The sequence below is a fragment of the Balaenoptera physalus genome (assembly GCF_965194825.1).
Source record: "Balaenoptera physalus genome assembly, chromosome: 1".
NCBI classification, from domain to species: Eukaryota; Metazoa; Chordata; class Mammalia; order Artiodactyla; family Balaenopteridae; genus Balaenoptera; species Balaenoptera physalus.
In genome coordinates this window covers 110,181,811-110,201,816 of record NC_138882.1, presented here as the reverse complement: position 1 = coordinate 110,201,816, position 20,006 = coordinate 110,181,811, and the positions used below count along the sequence as shown (strand labels likewise).

At 38.5% G+C, this 20,006-nt stretch overlaps 1 protein-coding gene across 5 annotated transcripts in view; it reads right to left on the bottom strand.

The window, feature by feature from the left end:
* The window catches only part of DPYD (dihydropyrimidine dehydrogenase), an 807,615-nt gene extending 796,527 nt beyond the window's left edge, over nt 1-11,088 (bottom strand). For 4 of the 5 annotated variants that reach the window (XM_082476698.1, XM_082476699.1, XM_082476700.1 and 1 more), the window contains exon 1: nt 10,884-11,043. In XM_082476698.1, coding sequence (XP_082332824.1) covers nt 10,884-10,922 — 39 coding nt within the window. In that variant the 5' untranslated portion in view covers nt 10,923-11,043. Of the gene's footprint in view, nt 1-10,883 lie in introns of all 5 variants that reach the window. The other variant, XM_082476697.1, reaches the window with a different exon arrangement.
* Between the last annotated feature and the right edge of the window lie 8,918 nt (nt 11,089-20,006).

Sequence of the window (20,006 nt, the reverse complement as noted above, 5' to 3'; positions counted from 1 at the left end):
GTTGCTGATCTCTTAATTTCAAATGTATTTTAACGACCCTGCATTTTTACTCCCCACCCCCTCACTACTACTGTTTTTGACATCATGTTTTACATCTTTTTGTTTTGTGTATCCTATTGCAGATATAGATGATTTTACTACTTTTGTCTTTTAACCTTCTTACTAGCTTTGTATGTCGTGGACTTGCCTTCCCCAATGAACTTTTTCCTTTCATAATTTTCATGTTTCTAACTTTGGCCTTTTCTTATTCCCTTAGAGAACTCTCTTTAACGTTTCTTGTAAAGCTGGTTTGGTGGTGCTGAACTCTTTTTCCTTTGCTTGTCTGTAAAAACTTTTGATTTCTCCATCAAATCTGAATGAAAGCCTTGCTGGGTAGAGTATTCTTGGTTGTAGGTTTTCCTCTTCATCACTTTAAATATATTATGCCTGCAGTGTTTCTGCAGAAAAGTTAGTTGATAGCCTATGGGTGTTCCCTTCTACATAACTCGTTGCTTTTCCCTCATTGCTTTTAATATTCTCTATCTTTAATTTTTGCCATTGTAATTTCAGTGTGTCTTCATGTGGTCCTCTTTGGGTTGATCCTATTTGGGACTCTCTGTGTTTCCTGGACCTGGATGTCTGTTTACTTTCCCAGGCTAGGGAACTTTTCACCTATGATACCTTCAAACATGTTCTCTTCCCTTTCTCTCTCTCTTCTTCTGGGACCACTATAATGGGAATATCAGTGAGCTTGATGTTGTCCTAGAGGTCTCTTAAACTGTCCTCATTTCTTTTCATTCTTTTTTCTGTTCAGCTTCAGTGATTTCCACTTCTCTGTCTTCCAGCTCACTGATTTGTTCCTCTGTATCATTTCATTTACTGTTGATTCCTTCTAGTGTATTTTTCATTTCAATTATTGTATTCTTCACCTCTATTTTGTTCTTTATATTTTCTAACTCTTTGTTATAAACCTCTGACGTCTCACTTTATTCATCCATTCTTCTCTCAAGTTCTTTGATCATCTTCACAATCATTACTTTGAACTCTTTATCTGGAAGACTGTCTATCTCTTCACTTAGTTTTTCTTCTGGGGTTTTACGTTGCTCCTTTGTTTGGAACATGTTCCTCTGTCACCTCATTTTGCCTAAGTTGCTGTATTTATTTCTATGTATCTGGTAGCTTGGTTATGTTTCCTGACCTGGGAAAAGTGGCCTTCTGTAGGAGATGCCTTATGCATCCCAGCAGTATACTCCCCTCTGATCACCAGAGCTATATGCATTAGTGGTGCCTCTATGAAGGCTGCATGGGTACTTCTGTTGTGGCAGGCTGACTACTGTGGATGGCCTGGTAGGCGTGGCCGGCCCTTCGTCCAGTTGGTTGCCAGGCCTTGCCTTGTGCAGATGCTGCTGGCTACTGGTTGGCAGCACTGGGTCACAAGACAGCTGGATGTGGAACCCCAGGGGGTCTTGGGACTAGTACTGGCTCAGTGGTAGGCAGAGCTGGGCTCTGGAGTGGGTGTGCAGAGCTAAGGTTCCTGGATCTAGTGTCAGTCTGCTAGTTTGTGGTGCCGGTTCCTGACATGGCAGGCTGTGGGTTTCTGGGTGTCCCAAACCTGGTGCTGGTGTGCTGGTGAGTGAAGCTGGAAATCAGGGCAGCTGGTTGAGGAGTCCAAGATATCTCAGAACTGATATTGGCCTGCTGGTAGGTGGGGCCAGGGTTGGCGGGGCCTGAGGCTTGTGCTGGACACTGGTAGGTAGGTCCAGGGCCCATGGGGTCCCAGGGCTAGTGCCAGCTCACTGTTGGGCAGAGCCAAGTCCCAGGGTCTCTGACTGCAGGGCCCCAGGGTGTCCCAAGGCTTGTGTTAACCCACCGGTGAGTGGCCAGCCCTGGGGTGGCTGGCTGAGGGGCCCATGGTTTCTCAGAGCTGGTGTTAGCCTGCTGGTAGGAGGGGTCAGGGCCCACTGGGTCCCAGTGCTGGTGGTGGCCTGCTGGTAAGTGAGCTGGGTCCTGCCATGGCAGGCTGCCAGGTGCAACTGACCTGGGACTGGTGACCATGTACTGGTGGGTGGGGTGGGACCCAGGGGGTTCTGGAACTAGTACCTGTCCACGGGAGGAAAGAGCTGGGTCCTTGAGTCTCTGGTTGAAGGGCGCTGGGGTTTCCCAGTTCTAGTGCCTGCTCCCTGGTGTGTGGCATCAAGTCTTAGGCCCTCTGATGGACAGGGCCATGCCCAGGGGAGGCTGTGGGTTCAGGGGGTCTTAAGGCAGCCTGCTTGCTGGTGGGTGGGGCCGTGCACACACGTGTGTGTGTGCATGTGTGCGTGCATGTGTGTGTATAATGGAATATTACTCAGCCAAAACAGAGAATGAAATTTTGCCAATTTTTCCATTTGCAATGACATGGATGGACCTTGAGGGTATCATGCTTAGTGAAATAAGTCAGACAGAGAAAGACAAGTACTGTATGTTATCACTTACATGTGGAATCAAAAAATAAAATAAAACACAGCAAATGAATGAAAATAACAAAAAAAGAAACATACTCACTGATACAGAGAACTAGTGGTTACCAGTAGGGAGAAGGAATCAGAAAGGGGCAAGATAAGGGTAGGGGATTAAGAGATACAAAATACTATGTGTAAAATAAATAAGCTACAAGGTTATATTGTACAGCACAGGGAATATAGCCAATATTTTATAATAACTTTAAATGGAGTATAATCTATAAAAACTTTGAATCACTATGTTATACACCTGAAACTAATACAATATTGTAAATCAACTATACCTAAATGAATATTATACGTGATTAAACTATTTAGGGAAAAAAACCTCACGTATAGGAAAATACTAAATTACTATCAGCATGACTGTTTCATGTGGTGTGACTGTATGTTTGGGATCTTCTTTTCACTTTTTTTTTGCATCTTTTAAATCTTCTGTAATGATCATGAAAAATAATTAAAATTAAGTTAGAGAAATTTTTAAAAATTAATGAAAATTAACCCCCCAAAAAAGAGTATTTTGCTGTGAATGTTGTTATGTTTTAATCCTAAGGATCTGTGAAGAGAACTGAATGACTTTTTCTTCTTTGAATTACCAAGGATTTCAAACTTTTCACCAGCAGTCCCCAAAATCTGTCATGGAAGAACATTTGGAAGAAGATTCCCAAAGCTTTGAGGACACTGTGGTGCAAAGAGTCAGAGAAAGGTAACTTGAATTTCTGTGGGGCTGCGGATCCACTATCTGTACTCTAGTTTCCACTGACAGTTATCAATCAAAAAGCACACTGGAAAAACTGATTCCTTTCTGGAATCTCTGGTCTTAATTCCTAGTTAAATACAGCATCACTCTACAGACACACAAAAATATGAATTTATTAATTCCAGATTACCCTCACAGAACTCCAGACATATAAAGAAGGATCGGACTTTTTCTGTGTGCTCAGGAGAGATTTAGATTTAACTCATTCATTTGATTAAAAAAGAAAAGGAAGCAGGCAAGCATGAAGAAAGTTTAAAAATCAGGTGAATAAGTATATCAAATCCATATAGCTGGTATAAATGGTGCACTTAATCCTACCTAGCATGTAAAATACAGTAGCTCTACACCACTACCTTGCATTTCCTTAATATGATCACCCAGCAGGTCACGTTTCCAAACGATTTCACCATTGCCATATTGTATCACAAACCATCTGTAAAAGACTGATCAATAGCAAACTCATTGAGGAATCAGCAAACTCTTCACAGTGGTTGAATGATTTCCACAAGGTCAGACAGCAAGGGATCTCACTTATGGAGCAAAAATATCCCCAGGCTTGGCCCCTATCCCAGGATACTTATCTTAATTAACATATAGTAAATACACATTATCTTCTATTGTTTTGCTGAAGACTTCCTCTTGGCCTTTAATTAAACATACTAACATTTCTAAAGTTTTAACATGCTACTATGGTCAATTTTTAATATCATTCAAAGGATTTCACAAAGACTAAACAAACAGATCTACTTAGATGAGTCAATCTTCAGTAGGTAAAACAAGTTGAAAACTGGAGGATGAAGTCTTGGGAGAGAGGTGAAAGTGGGGAAGGGCATGGGGAGGATCAGCAGAGAGTGGTAGGTAATAAAATATTGGGGGAGGGAGAAGTGCAGTCAGGCTCCATCCTTGAGCACCATCTGTATAAATCAGGCCTGGAGTTGACATGTAATTTTGTGTGGGTCCCCTGAGAAGTGGCCCTCAGGGCTTCATTATTGATGAAGAGATTTTTCTTCAAAGTGGCCTAGCCAGGAGTGCCTCAAGGGGACATTCATAAGCACTCATAATATCAATTTCCAAGCACCTGGGAGGTAGGGACACGGATTGTCTCTTTAATTATTATGATAGAGGTAGAAGATAGTGAGAATGCTATTACACAACCAAGCTGAAATCCTCAAAGACATTAAATTACTATAACCTAGTATAAAAAGTTTATTATCTGAGTCATCCTTTAGAAAGGGCACACTTTACCTTTTCCTGGTGCAAAATAGGTTGATCTCCAATTCCCTCCTTCCTAGGAATTAAAAAAGTTATAAATACAAATATAGTGTGTGCAGGGATGCTCAGAAGTCCAGAAAGAAACTTCCTTTGAAGCTAATATGCTCACTTAGAGAAACTATAAGTTTAGTCCAGTTTACACAAAGAGATATGGAGTTGGACACTTTTTCTTAAAATAATTGTATAGGGATTTCTCTTCAGAAAAGGATAACACCAATCCCTTCTACATATCATTGAGAATGCCAAGAAATCATTTTCACCAATGCTTGGGCCTGATCTAGTCACAAAAACACTCAGAAAAAACCAGAAAATCAATCCATATGTACACTGCAGTAAAACAGCAAGGGTTAGAGGGTAGGAGAACAGTCAATGCTGAATCTAAGTCTTATTCCCCAGAGATTTAGATGTGGCTAATTCTATATAGACAAAGCCTGTGCCACATACTTCCTTTGAATCTCCTGCAGCTTACACTAGAGGGTTGGTAATACAGTGAGTATTAAAAATATTTTTTAAATAGAAATAAAACTCAAAATGAAGAGGGTCTCTTTAATTTGACCTGAATTTTAAAAACTCCCCCATCTCATTGGTAATACTGACCAAAAGAATTCAGGAATTTTCTCATAAGTCATGTCTGCAACATTTTTTAATCTGTAATAAGCCTCACTCATAATTCTTTTAACTTCATTAACTCTCCCTTTCTTCACATATTTTAACAGCTTTTGATACCACTAGTTAATTCTTGGAGTTGAACAACATTCTAGCCAAATGACATTTACATAACACAGATGATATATGCAATAATAACATTTACAATAACTACTACCTTTCAAAAAGCACATATTTTAAGTGACAGATGCTGTCTAAGGCATTATATGTACATGACTCCAATTAATCCTTATTTATTAAATAAAGTTAAAGTTAATAAATTAAATCCTTAATTTATTGCATGAAATAAATTAAGATTAAAACCAACTGACAGAGGACGAAATGATAGTCCAGGAAACAACTTGACCACAATCACACAAATAAAAAAATAATAGTGCCAGGATTCAGGACTGTTTTAACACAATTTTTGTTTGTTTGTTTTGGTTTATTTTTCAAACTAACCATGAAATGAAGCTTGATTTTGTGAAATACAAAATAAAAATTTTTATACAAAAATAATGAGTTCCTAACATCAATATATAGATAACTGTGGTGAAGAGTCTGAAAGAAGTTATATGTTGAGTTAAATACAGATGTTTCATATCTACTAGTATAACATTTTAATTAAAAGCAATGGAAGCAGTAATAATTATAAACCACAGGAAAGACATAATCCTATTAAGAGTTATCAGTAGTATAATTGGCTCCAGGATATCTGTGAACACCCACATTATTGATGTTTGAGGCCAAAAAATACCTTCTGTCTGAACATGGAGGATTAAGAGCAAATGAAGTCCAGAAGGCAAACATGTCACATCTGAAAATCAAAATCAGATAAATTTATAACCTTAGAATGCCTTATTAAATATTTTTTAATTAAGGCAGGATATAAATGACCAGAACTTTCCTTACAGTTTTAAGGACTGAAGATTTCTTCCTCCTATTTATCATTGTGTCCATTTAGCTAAGAGGCAGAAAAGCAAATTGGCCAACTCTACTTTTCAATCTCTTTAGCCACATTGAAGCCTAGACTATATCAAATCTCTTACAGTTCCTTTGTCACATTATTTCATGACAATTTTTTTTTAGTCTCATTGTCTTCAATTTTAGTGTTTCTAATTTTGTGACTTAACTTTATGCTAATTACTAGAATTCTCCCACAGTGACCACACATGTTTACCTTATTGGAAGGTCTGTTTTTCAGCTCTTGTGTTGTTGCTTGTTTATATACAGAGTTTGGTAAAATGCTGTATTCCAATAGTTTAGGAAAGATATGATTGCTTAATGATCATCCAATTATCTCAGCATTCTGACTAGAGATCTTCTTGGTATTCTTACTAATTCCTTACTGTAAATGTAGAGCTTTCCAAAACTGGGTTTTCCCTCTAGAATGTAAGAAAGGAGACTACTGAACTTTAGCACATTTTAACAATTAGGCAATCAGTTAACACTACCTGCTATGATTAAGATTAAGCAGATCCAATCTAAAAATCTCCCTAGTGATAGATTCATCATTAGTCATTAATCTCACAGTTTTTAATTAAACCACTGAAACTAGCCATCTACCTCATGTGTAGGAGGTAAAATTTTTTTTAAAACTGTAATGAAATACATATATAACCATTCTTAACTATAGGAATGTGTAGTACCTTAAAACTGCAAGGAGCTATCATTGGAATAACTCTCCAAATTTGGAGTAACTTTCCAAATCACATAATCAGACACATTTCTACTGCCCAGCTAAGTTCCTTAGAAAGGAGAAATACTTTAAAATAAAATTAAGTATTGTCCACGGGACAGCTTAAAAAAAGGAGAACAATAACATTTTTAACAACTCAAACTCACAAAACAAATTTTTTTAAAAAAATTTTTTTAATGCTTTAAAAGCCTTGGCAAGTCAAGATAGCATTCCCAGAGATTTCTTGTGCCCAATCAATAAAAGGAAGGAGACAAAAACGGATGCAGTAAAAAACATTTAAGTTTAAATAAATAAATAAGTAACCCATAACTTCTGCAAAGTTGAATCCTTATTCTCTCCTTTGGATCTATGAACCACCTCCCTCCCCAGGGGCAAAAGCAATTATGATAAAGGGCATTCTGAAATATCTTTTGCCATCTCTACCAATTCAGAAGCCTTTTTTCAAAATTCTCCTGAAAATCTACTTTCTCCAAGTTGTTTCCATTATACTGCCATTTCCCAAAGCCATCATTTTATTATCTTATTTTCTCAATTAATAAACACAGAAAATTCTAGATTATCTTCTCAAATGAATAGAAGTCACAGTATCGCTAATTCAGAAACCATTTCTATATAACTCTAAAAGCATTATGATTTTGTGGACATTGGAGTGAAATCCTTTTTTTATTCAAGATAAATTTGAAATGAGCTTATAACCCCTTATGAGTCATTAACTGATAATTCTAAGAATAGACCTTGACTTGGGATTGTGGAAACAGTAAAGGGGTAGACAGCAATTTAGTTCAGCTATAAATACTTACCAAAATTACTAATATCCAAAGAATTAATTAAAAGCTCACTGTACCCGCATACATTTTCATTGTGCTATACTTTTACAGTAAATTCTCAATTACCCATGTCAGTGGAGGGGAACAAGACATTGAACAAAAGTGAACTCTTCCAAAATCATTCTTACTTGCTTTTAAAAGTGCAGATATTGACAACAGACCAGTTGTCAGTTCAAACTAAATGAATTACTGTTAAGGTATTGCTGAGGTCAGGGAAAGTGATCAATGTCTGATATTCACCTTTCTTGAAACCTTCCCAGGAGAATTTGTATTCAAAAGTCTTTCTTGACAAAATTTAGCTATATCCAAAAAGTAAGCCCACAAAGCAAAATAACTTTTAAAAGTATATAGCTACCATTAATGAACTTTAAAATAGTAGTTATTTCACAGGCAGTGATTTTCCTAAGATAGTTGTTCTATATTTTTATTTTTTAACATGCTTTGTCCTTTTCCTAACAAGATGTGAAGTTGTGACATTTATTTATTAATTTTACATCTTGTCTATGTTTATATCTTGTCTATTTTATATCTTGTTTATTATCTTGTCTATGATTATTTTCCTGACTTAGCAGATTGTGCAGATGTGACACAGAGAAGCTATGTAACCTAAACAAAGTCACCTGTCTAAAAAGGGGTAGAAATAGACCTCAACCACAGGCAGTTTGCTCCAGATCCCAGGCCCTGAACCACATTAATAGGTCTGGAAAAATGTCTGACTTCTCATACATCTGCTACCATTACTACAATAATTTTTTAGTGTATGAGCTAGATTCTATTGCCCAGTATCTATTACCTACTAATGCATCCTTGCTATGCCTATCTTCCAGCCCAGGGATATTTCAGTTTTGGAGTCTGGTGACCTTCTGACTGTTTTTTATGCTCCCAACCCTTCAAACCCTGATGCGCTATTGGATTGAGGCTAGAAATATGGAGTGAGCACACAAAACAACTTTGTAAACCTCAATAACTTTTGTCCCCAGAAACAAAAATATTTCTTGGCTGCTTCACTGAAACCTGAGGTTCTATAGGTAGCTTAAGGAGAAAATTAAGTCACTATCATAGCGGGTTGTCACCATCACCTTCTGTTCTTTCCACATTTATCAACTGAACACTTACTGTTTTATACAGATAATTTTTTTTAAAGATTACATGCTTCTCCACATATTTGAGCCAAGGCAATGGTCACAAGCAGATCAATCTCTAGACAATGATTTTAAAGAATTCATTCAAAAAAGGCAAATCCAATGTATACATTCAAATTTGATAGAAAATTGAACCTTCATAATTCATTCTGACTCTTCCAAAAAAAAAAAAAATGAGCTTTGGTGAGTCAATAGGATCACCTGAGACATCTATGCTTGGATGTGTTCCTCTAGATTTAATGTATTTTTCCTCACTGCATTATATTTTAATGATTAATTTCACACCCTTTCATGGTACTCTAGCTCCTGAATCGTGGGTATTACTTTGAGGGAAAAGAAAATTCCCATGCATGATGAAAGATGTTACTGATTAAAGTGTGGTGCATATATGAACTACATAAAAGGTGAAAAAGCTTGAATGCCACTATTCTATATCACAAGTAATATCGAGCCAACTAAGTTTAGATTAAGGGGAGTAAATGTGAGGGTTTGACTTTCTTAAATGGTCTTAGTTGAAACAATTCAAGAAATTAAGCTGGTCGTTAATGTTTCACTGGCATCTTTTTCCTTAGTGTAATATGGTTATGAACTGATTTCATGGACAACTGCAAAAGAGATACAGATAAATTCAAAAGCCAAAAGCCATCTGCCCTCTGACATTCTTATCTCTGAAATCAGTACATCACTACTGCCTAACACTGTCAGAAACTTACTATTTGACTTTGCTTCAAAAGGCGGGGGGGGGGGGGCAGAGGGGGCATTTGGTGAAGTCAAAGTAACAAGGACCAAAAAGGACAATGACGTAAATCAAGTATCTTTTACCCTGTGCATGAATAAATATTGGGTTAAATATATCATATTGATCAATATGAAAAAGTAAGCTATCCACAAGAGAAACCACAAGTAAATTAAGTAGACATGTCCACATAATATACTTTGGCTCTTATTACTAGAGTGGATTTTTCAAACCAATGTATGGAATCTGGAGAAAACACTACTACCATCCCCCAAACAGAACACAAAGTTCCTTCAATCACTGACAGAGATAACACAGTGGCAACACAATGGCAAAAAGCAGCTCTTCTGCAAACAGGTGGTTTTAAAATTTTACTTAAGCCACTGAAAGGACTGAGGAAAGGAAAATTTTTTCATTCTAGGGAAAACACAGGCGTGCACCTACACACGTTTTACCAGCGTAGGAGACTCACATTTTTAAAAGCCCCAAACAAAACACAACAAAAAACTACAAAGCAGTTTATTTTAGCTCAAACGTGCCGACATTGGGTTAGTACGTCTAAAATCACTGTTTGTTATTATATCTGTCTCATCGCATACATAAAGGTCTTAGGGAGAAGTCAAAGGAAATGGTCATGTATTTCAGGGAGGACTTTATTCACAGGAAGAAAGATGACATTTTTACAGAAACAGAGTGCAAGAGAGAATCAAAAACTGCTGACTAGAGGAAAATACAGTTTATTTTGTATTTCTGAAGGCACTGTATTTTTCATGCTTTCAATACCTTATCCCATTCTTCCCTATGTTATTTTCATAAGCAATACTAAGGCTAACAGGGGCTGCTCTAGCTGACACACAGATCTTTATTTCTATACTTTGCAAATATGCAGAATTCCGCGACTGGAGGTGGGGCAGCAGACTGGAGGTGTCTGGAAACGCCAAACGCTTACAGGGTCAAAGGGGAAGGTGCGGGATAGACTGCGTGAGACATGAGCGCTCCTTTGAGAAAATCCATCTCTCTCGAACACTCGTGGTTCTTCAGTCACTGCCACTCAGGGACTTCTTTAACCCCCACTCCGAAGTAAACAGCCAGGTCCCAAGCCAAAGAACACCCCTACCGTCGCGGGCCCCCCACTTCCCTCCCTGCCAGCCCACACGGGTCTCTGGGTCCTCGCTCCTCCGCCTCCCCCGCAGACCTCCCGCGGAGGCAAAGTTTCCCGCCTCTCCCACTTTCCCCGGCCCTGCGGTGGCCGCGGCGGCCTTCCGGGCACCCGCCAGCTGCGTCCCCCGCGCTCCCTAGGCGAGCCCGCGCGCAGTCGGTACCTCGATGTCCGCCACGTCCTTGCTTAGCACAGCGGCCATGGCGTTGCCCACAGCCTGGAGTCTCCTACAGACGAACCCTCCCCGCGTCCTCAGGCTCCAGCCTGAGACCAAAGCAACAGCTTTCCGGAGCGCCTGTGGATATGGAAAGCAGAAGGCAGGCGGCGCGGGGACGGGGCGGGCGCCGGGCGGTGACGCCCCCGGGGCGGGGCTGCGCGCTCGGCCCCGCGGTTTCCAGCGCGCCGAACCGTGGGCCGAGTGGCGGGAAGGAGCCCGCCCCCCGTCTCCCGCCTCCGCCCCCCAGCCTAGCAGCTTGTTTTCCTTCTACTCGCGGAAGGAAGGGAGGGAGAGAGCGCTCGCTCTGGGGATTGGCCTTTGCTGTGTAAACTGTTAAAGGCTGAGCTAGGTACGTAGGGGCCAGATGTGATTAAGGGTAAAAACAGTCGGCGCTCTAAGTAACTAATTACTCCTTTTCTCTCCTTCCGCAGGAGCCCTGCGAGGTGCAGAAACATTGTCTTATGGGCAGCTGCATCTTCAGAATTCCTCAGGGATAAGGTAGTAGTAAATGTTCCTCAGGCCATCCAACAAATAGGCGGGAGCAGGCAAGGGCAGTGGTCTTCTGAGAATTGACAGTCCCTGGGGGCGGGGGCGAAGAGAAAGGGGGCCCGGGATGGAAGTGAGCAAAAATTTCTACAGACAGAAGCTGCAAGTAGCAAGTCCTGTAGGTGGTACAAAATCAAGGTTGTATTTTTGCAGGGCAGTCCGTTCTAATGTCTGTTTTAAAAAATTATTCTAAAATGTGAAGCTCTTTTGAAGAATTGTTCTTCATGTTTTGTTCTAGAGCTTGCTGGGGAGAGGGGAACGATTTCATTTAGAGACGGTCTCAATCCAGAAAATATTCTCCTCATCTTTGAGTGTATCTGTACTCCAGACGTCCCTCCTTTCTCCCTCCGTCGTCCTCTCTTCTCCTGTAACTCGTCCTGCTTACTTCTGTTAAGGCTTTTATCACACTTCTTAGTCCTCTTGGCTAGATAGTGAGCACCTTGGATTCTAGTATTTCCTCTTTATCATTATTCTTTCAACAAATATTTATTAAACATTTTCATTCATTCAACAGATATTTAGTAAACATTTTCAATTACCAAACACTGTGTTAGGTGCTCTGCCCATAATCTTCAAGAAGACACATCAGTCTCATGGAAATTTTACTCAGCGTAAGGAAGTGAGCAAACTAATAGGAGTCTGAGATGCCTGCTTGGAAGATTAGAGGACTAGGACAGAATAACTGGGGTGTGAGTGTTCACTACCTTGAGTGGTTGGGAAGACTACTTTAAACAAACCATCAGATTACCGTCCAGAACCTGGATTGAGGCTGGATACATTTTTCTTAAATCTAATAGTATATTAAAAGAAAGTAGAAAGTTACATAGAAACCTTGGACTATTCTTGACTCCCCTTTTCTCCCACATTTAATGCATCCCAAGCTCTCAGGATTCAACCTCCTAAATACATCTTGGAACATTTCTTTATTTCTCCATCTTCACTGCATCCACCAAGATCCAAGCTGCTGGTATTGCAGCTTCTACTCTTACCCCTCTTCCCTCCAGATTGAGCTTTAAAAAGTATCGATTGGCTCATCACACACACACACACACACACACACACACACACACACAGAGCATAAATCTTTCAGTGGTTCCCACTGTATTCAGAATAAAATACAAACTCCATGGTGACCTCTGAATAACCTGCTCTTCCCCTCTTCTCCAACCTCACCTAGGGCTACTCTTGCCGTGAGTCATTATTTTCCAGCCACAAAGTAATCTTCCCATTCTCCAACCACTTTTCTCCCTTTACACATGTCCTCCATTCTACTTGTACTTTAGGTTTCAGAGAAACCTTCCCTGACCTATCCCCACCACCAACAAAATTAGACCCACCCTGTCTCTGTTGTTCTCTTTCAGGGCACCCTATTTTTGTCTCCATAGCCCTGTCAGATTTTATTTGCATATTTATTTGAGTGTGATTTGTTTAATATCTGTCTTCTGTTTAGAATGTAAGCCAGGAAGGGAGGGTCCACATCTGGCTTGGTAGCCTACTGAATATTCAGTTTCTAGGCCAGGACTGAAACATGAGACCAGGAATACTAGGTGACTGAATGAACTCAGTAAATCCTGAAGTTAGTTTACGCAGTAAGCAATTCATTTTAGAAACTTTAGTTTTACTTTACAGTTTCACTTTACCATATATTCTTCTCAATGTTCCACTTATTCCTGGGAAGTAAAATCATAGTATCTATCAATGATTTTCTAGTTAAAATGTGTCAGACTAACTACTTTTCTTTTCATGGAGTAATATTCCAAAGTCTGATTTCCTGCATCGTCCTACGACCATACCTTACGCACCACCAAAGTCATCTATATCCTCTTTCTTGGAGATATTTTTTATATATGCATACATATATCATACATACATATACACATAATTAGAAGGAGAGAAAAAGATATACACATGTGCATTTATCCACATATGATATGTATATAATATGATATATATAATTTTAATATGTATGATTCCTTCTCCAGTTTAACCAGAAAGTTTCAATAGTCAATTTCCTGACCACCAGAGATATGGATTTATGTGTTGTTTTAGGTTGCACACTAATACAAATCTTATCAGTTAGCAATCCATACTTTAGTTGTCCACATTATCCTTAAGAGTTTGACACTATATCTCCATTTTGATTTTATGTGATTATTATTCTCCTAAACCACCATAGAGGATAAAAGCCCAAAATATGCCGTCTTTCCAAAGGTGAGAGCTTCTTCAGTGATGCTCAATAATCAAATAGAAAATTTAAATGTTATTTTACCATCCTCTCAATCTCACCAAACAGATGTATCCTACTCTGAGATATTTAATTAAGGCATATAATCACATTGCTCACATGCCACACCTATACTCCATTATCAGTGATGGAATCTAGTAATATTTTAAATCCATTGAAATTCCACATTAAACACAGTTGTACCTGTAAATAATCCAAGCTGTTTAAAGCTTACTGCAAATGCATTCACACTACACTTTTTCAAAGTTGTAAATTATGATGGCACTTGTCAAGCTGTCCCTCCGTCTGGAAGCACAGTCAAATATCAGGTGTTCCACATTAATTTTTTGTAGACTTTAGAGGGACAGCATATCTAATAGTGTAAAAATTTACCAAAATGCATCTCAGCCTAATAATTTACATTACACAAATGAATATTATTATTATTACCACAGTCAGAAGGAAGGCTTATGAGTCATCTTTCATTTCTGGAAAGTTATTCAGTACCACGATTTTGGAAACACAATAAAAATTTAGATTTCCATATGCTTTTATTTCCCCTCTTTAGTCTAGAATTAAGCAATTTTTAAAACATTCTTTGGAAGATGATTTTCTCCCAAAAAGTCAGAGCCTTTGATTTAGCATGAAACCTTTTTTCCCCCCATCTGATTTTCTAAGGCCAGATTAACTCCTATCCAAACTGACCAAGAGGATAATGACTAAAATTCAGTTGGGCTCAAATATATCAAGTATTCCTGCTCAAAAAGGTAATAATGTATATATTGGTCCTATTTTATGGAATAAACATGGTATAATTTATTCAGTTGCATATGCCATGTATCCTTTATAAGCCTGCATGTGCACATGCATACACACATGTGGGTGCTACATATATGCATATATATTATGTAATGCCATAAAAATCACAGATAACAAAGAGAAAATATAAATTCCTGTCAGAAATTTATTCAATGATTACTTACTGAATGCTATTGTTTCAGGCCCTGAGATAGGCATTAGTGATACCCTAGTGTATAGTAAAGACAATATCCTTGTCATCACAAAAATTAAGCCACTAGTTCAAAAACTCATACTGTCACATAGTGATTTTGAGTAAGTGATTTAAATGAATGGGGTTATTATGAGAGTTAAATGACAAAATATGTGATAGTATTTTGTACATTGCAAAACACCATGCAGTTTTACACGTTAAGTGTTTAAAGATATATTCTCCAATGCTCATATTCCAGAAATACACCATTGGGGTATGGTTGACTATGAATGATTTGGGGTAAAATGCAGTGTGAGTTAGAGGTTTATAGACTTAGCTGACTTAAACTAGGGAAAAAATATCCTCTAGAATGAATATTCCCTGAATTTTTGTCATTACCTCGAGGCCTTTTTCTCAGGCTTGTTGCTTGTCTCTCACAATCAAAACTTACCATAATCCCAGCAGCTGGCAGTTAATAGCTGTCTCTTGGTTTTCTTGCTGAGATTTTACTCTTTCATAGTTTCAAGTGTGTTTATATTTGGGATTGAGACAGAACCTTACTGAAATTATTCAGTGTTTCTTTTGGTCAACTGCAGTGGATGTCTGATGTGCCTCACAGGTTCCCACCCTTCCCTGCAGGTTAAGACTAAGGTACTCATTCTCACAGCTGCTGGGCATGTTGGTGGAAGAGTGACTTTGCTGAGTCACTCTTCGGAAATTGCCCCTGGCTAAAGAGAGCTATTCACTTAAGGGTCATTCCTCTTCCTCAGGTAATGCACATCCAGTAACTGATTGATATGGGACCATAAAGGTTTGACACTTGCCTAAATTCAAGATATCTTTGAGGGGCCATCCCAACTTCAGAGGTCCCTGGAGGGATCAACTTCTCCCTCTGTCCATCCTGCTTCATTCTCCACTCCCACAGGTCCTCATCCAGATAGCAATTCCTAATAAATAAACTTCCTGCATGCACATTTCTATCTTAGGTCCACTTCCCAGGGGACCTAAGCTGCATTATCACCACTGTATATTATTTCACTGATAAAATATATTGCATGTAAAATGTACTTAATTATCCACGTGTCTGGACATAAAAAAAAATTGACTCATATAATAAAGTCTCATCATTTATTTCAGTATTCTGAGATATTCCTATATTTGTTCATATATTTATTTATACCACAAATAACTATATGCCTAATACATACTAGGTATAGTGAATAACATTAGAGATACCATGGTAAGCAAAAAAGAAATGAAGTCTGCTTATGCAGCTTGCAGGTGAGTTAGAGAGATAAACGTTTGTCAAGTAATCACACAAAAATATAATATTTACTATGAATAACAATATCAAGGAAAATATAGAGAACTGTTATATCAGAAGGACTGGGAAATCAGTGAAGGACACCTTGAGTAAATGACCTTGCTGCTAATTTCTGAAGGACAGTAGAAGTTAAGAAGGCAAAAAAGAAGAGATCAAAAGCATTCCAGGCAAGGAAATAATCTCTGCAAAGACTATAAGAACAGTGGTATCCTAATGGAAGGGAAAGAAGGCTCTGATATCTGCAGATCAGGAAGCTAGCGGTAAAGTGTCCCAGAGTGAGGCAGTAGAAACAAGAATGGACTGCGGTGTTTTAATCTTAGTTTAGGATTTTGAATATTATCCTATAAGAAATGAGAAGTAATGGAAGTTTTTTAAAGCAGTGGAATGACATGATCAAATATGTATTTTGAAGTATCACTCTGATTGCAGTGTATGTGTAATTGCATATTCATATACTCACTTGGGTAAATATGTGAAAATCAACCAAGGCAAGTGATTTCTGGGGATGGGCTCAGTCATTTCCTCCACATGTTAGCCTGGCTGATAGTCACCATGGTCATAGAAACCAAAATAGTGAGTTTCCTACCATGTATTAATGTCATTGTCATTTATTATTTTCTAATAATTAAAAAGCAGATCTCTATTTTCTTTTTTTTCTTAATTTTTAAAACTTTTTTCTTTTTTAAAATTAATTTATTTATTTTTTGGCTGTGTTGGGTCTTCATTGCTGCACACAGGCATTCTCTAGTTGCAGTGAGCAGGGGCTGCTCTTCGTTGCAGTGCGCGGGCTTCTCATTGCAGTGGCTTCTCTTGTTGCGGAGCACGAGCTCTAGGTGCGCAGGCTTCAGTAGTTGTGGCGCACAGGCTTAGTTGCTCCATGGCATGTGGGATCTTCCCGGACCAGGAATCAAACCCGTGTCCCCTGCATTAGCAGGTGGATTCTTAACCACTGCCCCACTAGGGAAGTCCCTCTATTTTCTTTATAATTGAGGTGTAGTTGATTTATAATATTATATTAGTTGTTTCAGATGTACAACATAGTGATTCAAAACTTTTAGAGATTATACTCCATTTGAAGTTATTATAAAATATTGACTATATTCCATATGCTATATAATATATCTTTGTAGCTTATTTATTTTATACATACTAGTTTGTACTTCTTAATCTTCTAACTCTATTTTTCCCCTCCACCTTTCCCTCTTCCCACTGGTAACTACTAGTTTGTTCTCTATATCTGTGAGTCTTTTTCTGTTTTGTTACATTGATTCTGCCCCAGGATCCAGCCCCACTCACCAAAAGGCAAGCACCAGCTTTGGGACACCGCAGAACCCATAGCCAGTGATGTCAGGATCTGTTCCCACCCACCAGCAGGCCAACACTAGCTCTGGAAACCCTAACCCTGCAACCACCCACCCCAGAACCTGGTTCTGCTCACCAGTGAGCCAGCACTAGCCCTGGGACCCTGGCCCCCTCCCCGGGATTCCACAGTCAGCTGCTTCACAACTTGGCCCCACCAAAGAGTGGCCATCAGCTTCCACACAAAGCAGAGCCTAGCACCCAACCAGACTGACAGCAGCCACCCACAGCCAACCACAACAGAAGTACCCATGCAGCCAACAGAGGGGGTACCCCTAGAGCATATAGCTGCAGTGACCAGAGAGAAGGGAGTGCATTGTTGGGACTCAGAGAACATCTTCAAAAAAGGCCACTTTTCCCAGGTCAGGAAGCGTAACCAACCTATCAGATACATAGAGATAAAAACAGCAACTTAGGCAAAATGAAGTGACAAAGAAACAAGATAAAACTCCAGAAGAACTAAGTGAAGTGGAGCTGGATAGGCAGTCTACCAGAAAAAGAGTTCAAAATAATGATTGTGAAGATGGTCAAAGATCTCAGGAGAAGAATGGATGAACAAAGTGAGAAGTCAGAGGTTTTTAGCAAAGAGTTAGAAAATATAAAGAAGAACCAAACAGAGGTGAAGAATATAATAATTGAAATGAAAAATACAGTACAAGGAATCAACAGTAGATGAAATGATACAGAGGAATGGAACAGTGAACTGGAAGACAAGAGTAGTGGAAATCACTGAAGCTGAACAAAAAAAAGAAAAAAGAATGAAAAGAAAGAAGGACAGTTTACAAGACCTCTAGGACAACATAAAACATAGAAATGTTCACCTTATAGTGGTCCCAGGAGAAGAGAGAGAGAAAAAGGGGCAGAGAATGTATTTGAAGGTTTAATAGCTGAAAACTTCCCTAGCCTGGGAATGTAAACAGACCTCCAGGTCCATGAAGCACAGAGAGTCCCAAACAAGATCAATCCAAAGAGGACCACACCAAGGTACATTGTAATTAAAATGACAAAGCAAAAATTAAAGACAGAGGCTAGATTATTGAAAAGCATCAAGGGAAAAGCAATGAGTTATGTACAAGGGAACTCTCAGAAGGCTATCAGCTGACTTTTCAGCAGAAACTCTGCAGGCCAGAAGGAAGTGGCATGATATATTTAAAGTGATAAAGGGGAAAACCTACAACTAAGAATACTTTACCTGGCAAGGCTTTCTTTCAGATTTGATGGAGAAATCAAAAGTTTTACAGACAAGCAAAAGGAGAAAGAGTTCAGCACCAGCTTTACAGGAAACAGTAAAGAGACTTCTCTAAGGGAAAAAGAAAAGGCCACAACTAGAAACATGAAAATTACAAATGGAAAAAGCTCATTGGTAAAGGCAAATATACGGTAAAGGTAGTAAATCCACCACATACAAAACTAGTAAGAAGGTTAAAAGACAAAAGTAATAAAATCATCTATATCTGCAATAGGAAGTTAAGGGATACACAAAACAAAAAGATGTAAAATATGATGTCAAAAACAGTAGTAGTGAGGGGGTGAGGAGTAAAACTGCAGGGTTGTTAAAATGCATTTGAAATTAGATCAGCAACTTAGAACAATCATATATATATATATAGATAGATAGATAGATAGATAGATAGATAGATAGATAGATAGATATATCTGTAATACATACACACTGAAAAAAGAGAAATGAATTCAAACAACATTAAAAATAGTCATCAAGACACAAGGGAAAAGAACAAAATAAGAAGAAAGGAACAATAAAGAGCTATAAAAACAACCCTCAAACAATTAGCAAAATGGCAATAAGTACATACCTATCAATAATTACTTTAAATGTAAATAAACTGAATGCTCCAAAGACATAGAGGGGCTGAATGGAGACCAAAAAAAATAACCCATGTAATATGCTGCCTACAAGGGACTCATTTCAGATCTAAAGACATATACAGACTAAAAGTGAGAGGATGGGGAAAAAGTATTCCATTCAAATGTAAATCAAAAGAAAGCTGGGGTAGCAATACTTATATCAGACTAAATAGACTTTAAAATAAAGACTGTAACAGAGACAAAGAAGGACATTACGTAATGATTAAAGAATCAATCCAAGAACATGTAGCAATTTTAAACATATATGCACCGAACATAAGAGCACCTAAATACATAAAGCAAATATTAACAGACATTAAGGGAGAAATTGACAGTAACACAATAATAGTAGGGGAATTTAACTCCCCAGTTGCATCAATGGACGGATCATCCATACAGAAAACCAATAAGGAAACACTGGCCTTAAATAACACATTAGAGCAGGTGGACTTAATAGATATATAGATAACATTCCATCCAAAAACAGCATAATATGCGTTCTTTTCAAGTGCATATGGAACATTCTCCAGGACAGAACACATGTTAGGCCACAGTACAAGCCTCGGTTAATTTAAGAAAATTGAAATCATATCAAGCATGTTTTCCAGCCACAGTTCCGTGAGACTTGAAATCAATGACGAGAAAAAAAAACTGCAAATAAAGACAAACACGTGGAAGCTAAACAATATGCTACTGAACGATTAATGGATTACTGAAGAAATCAAAGAAGAAATTTTTAAAAACCTGGAGGCAAATGAA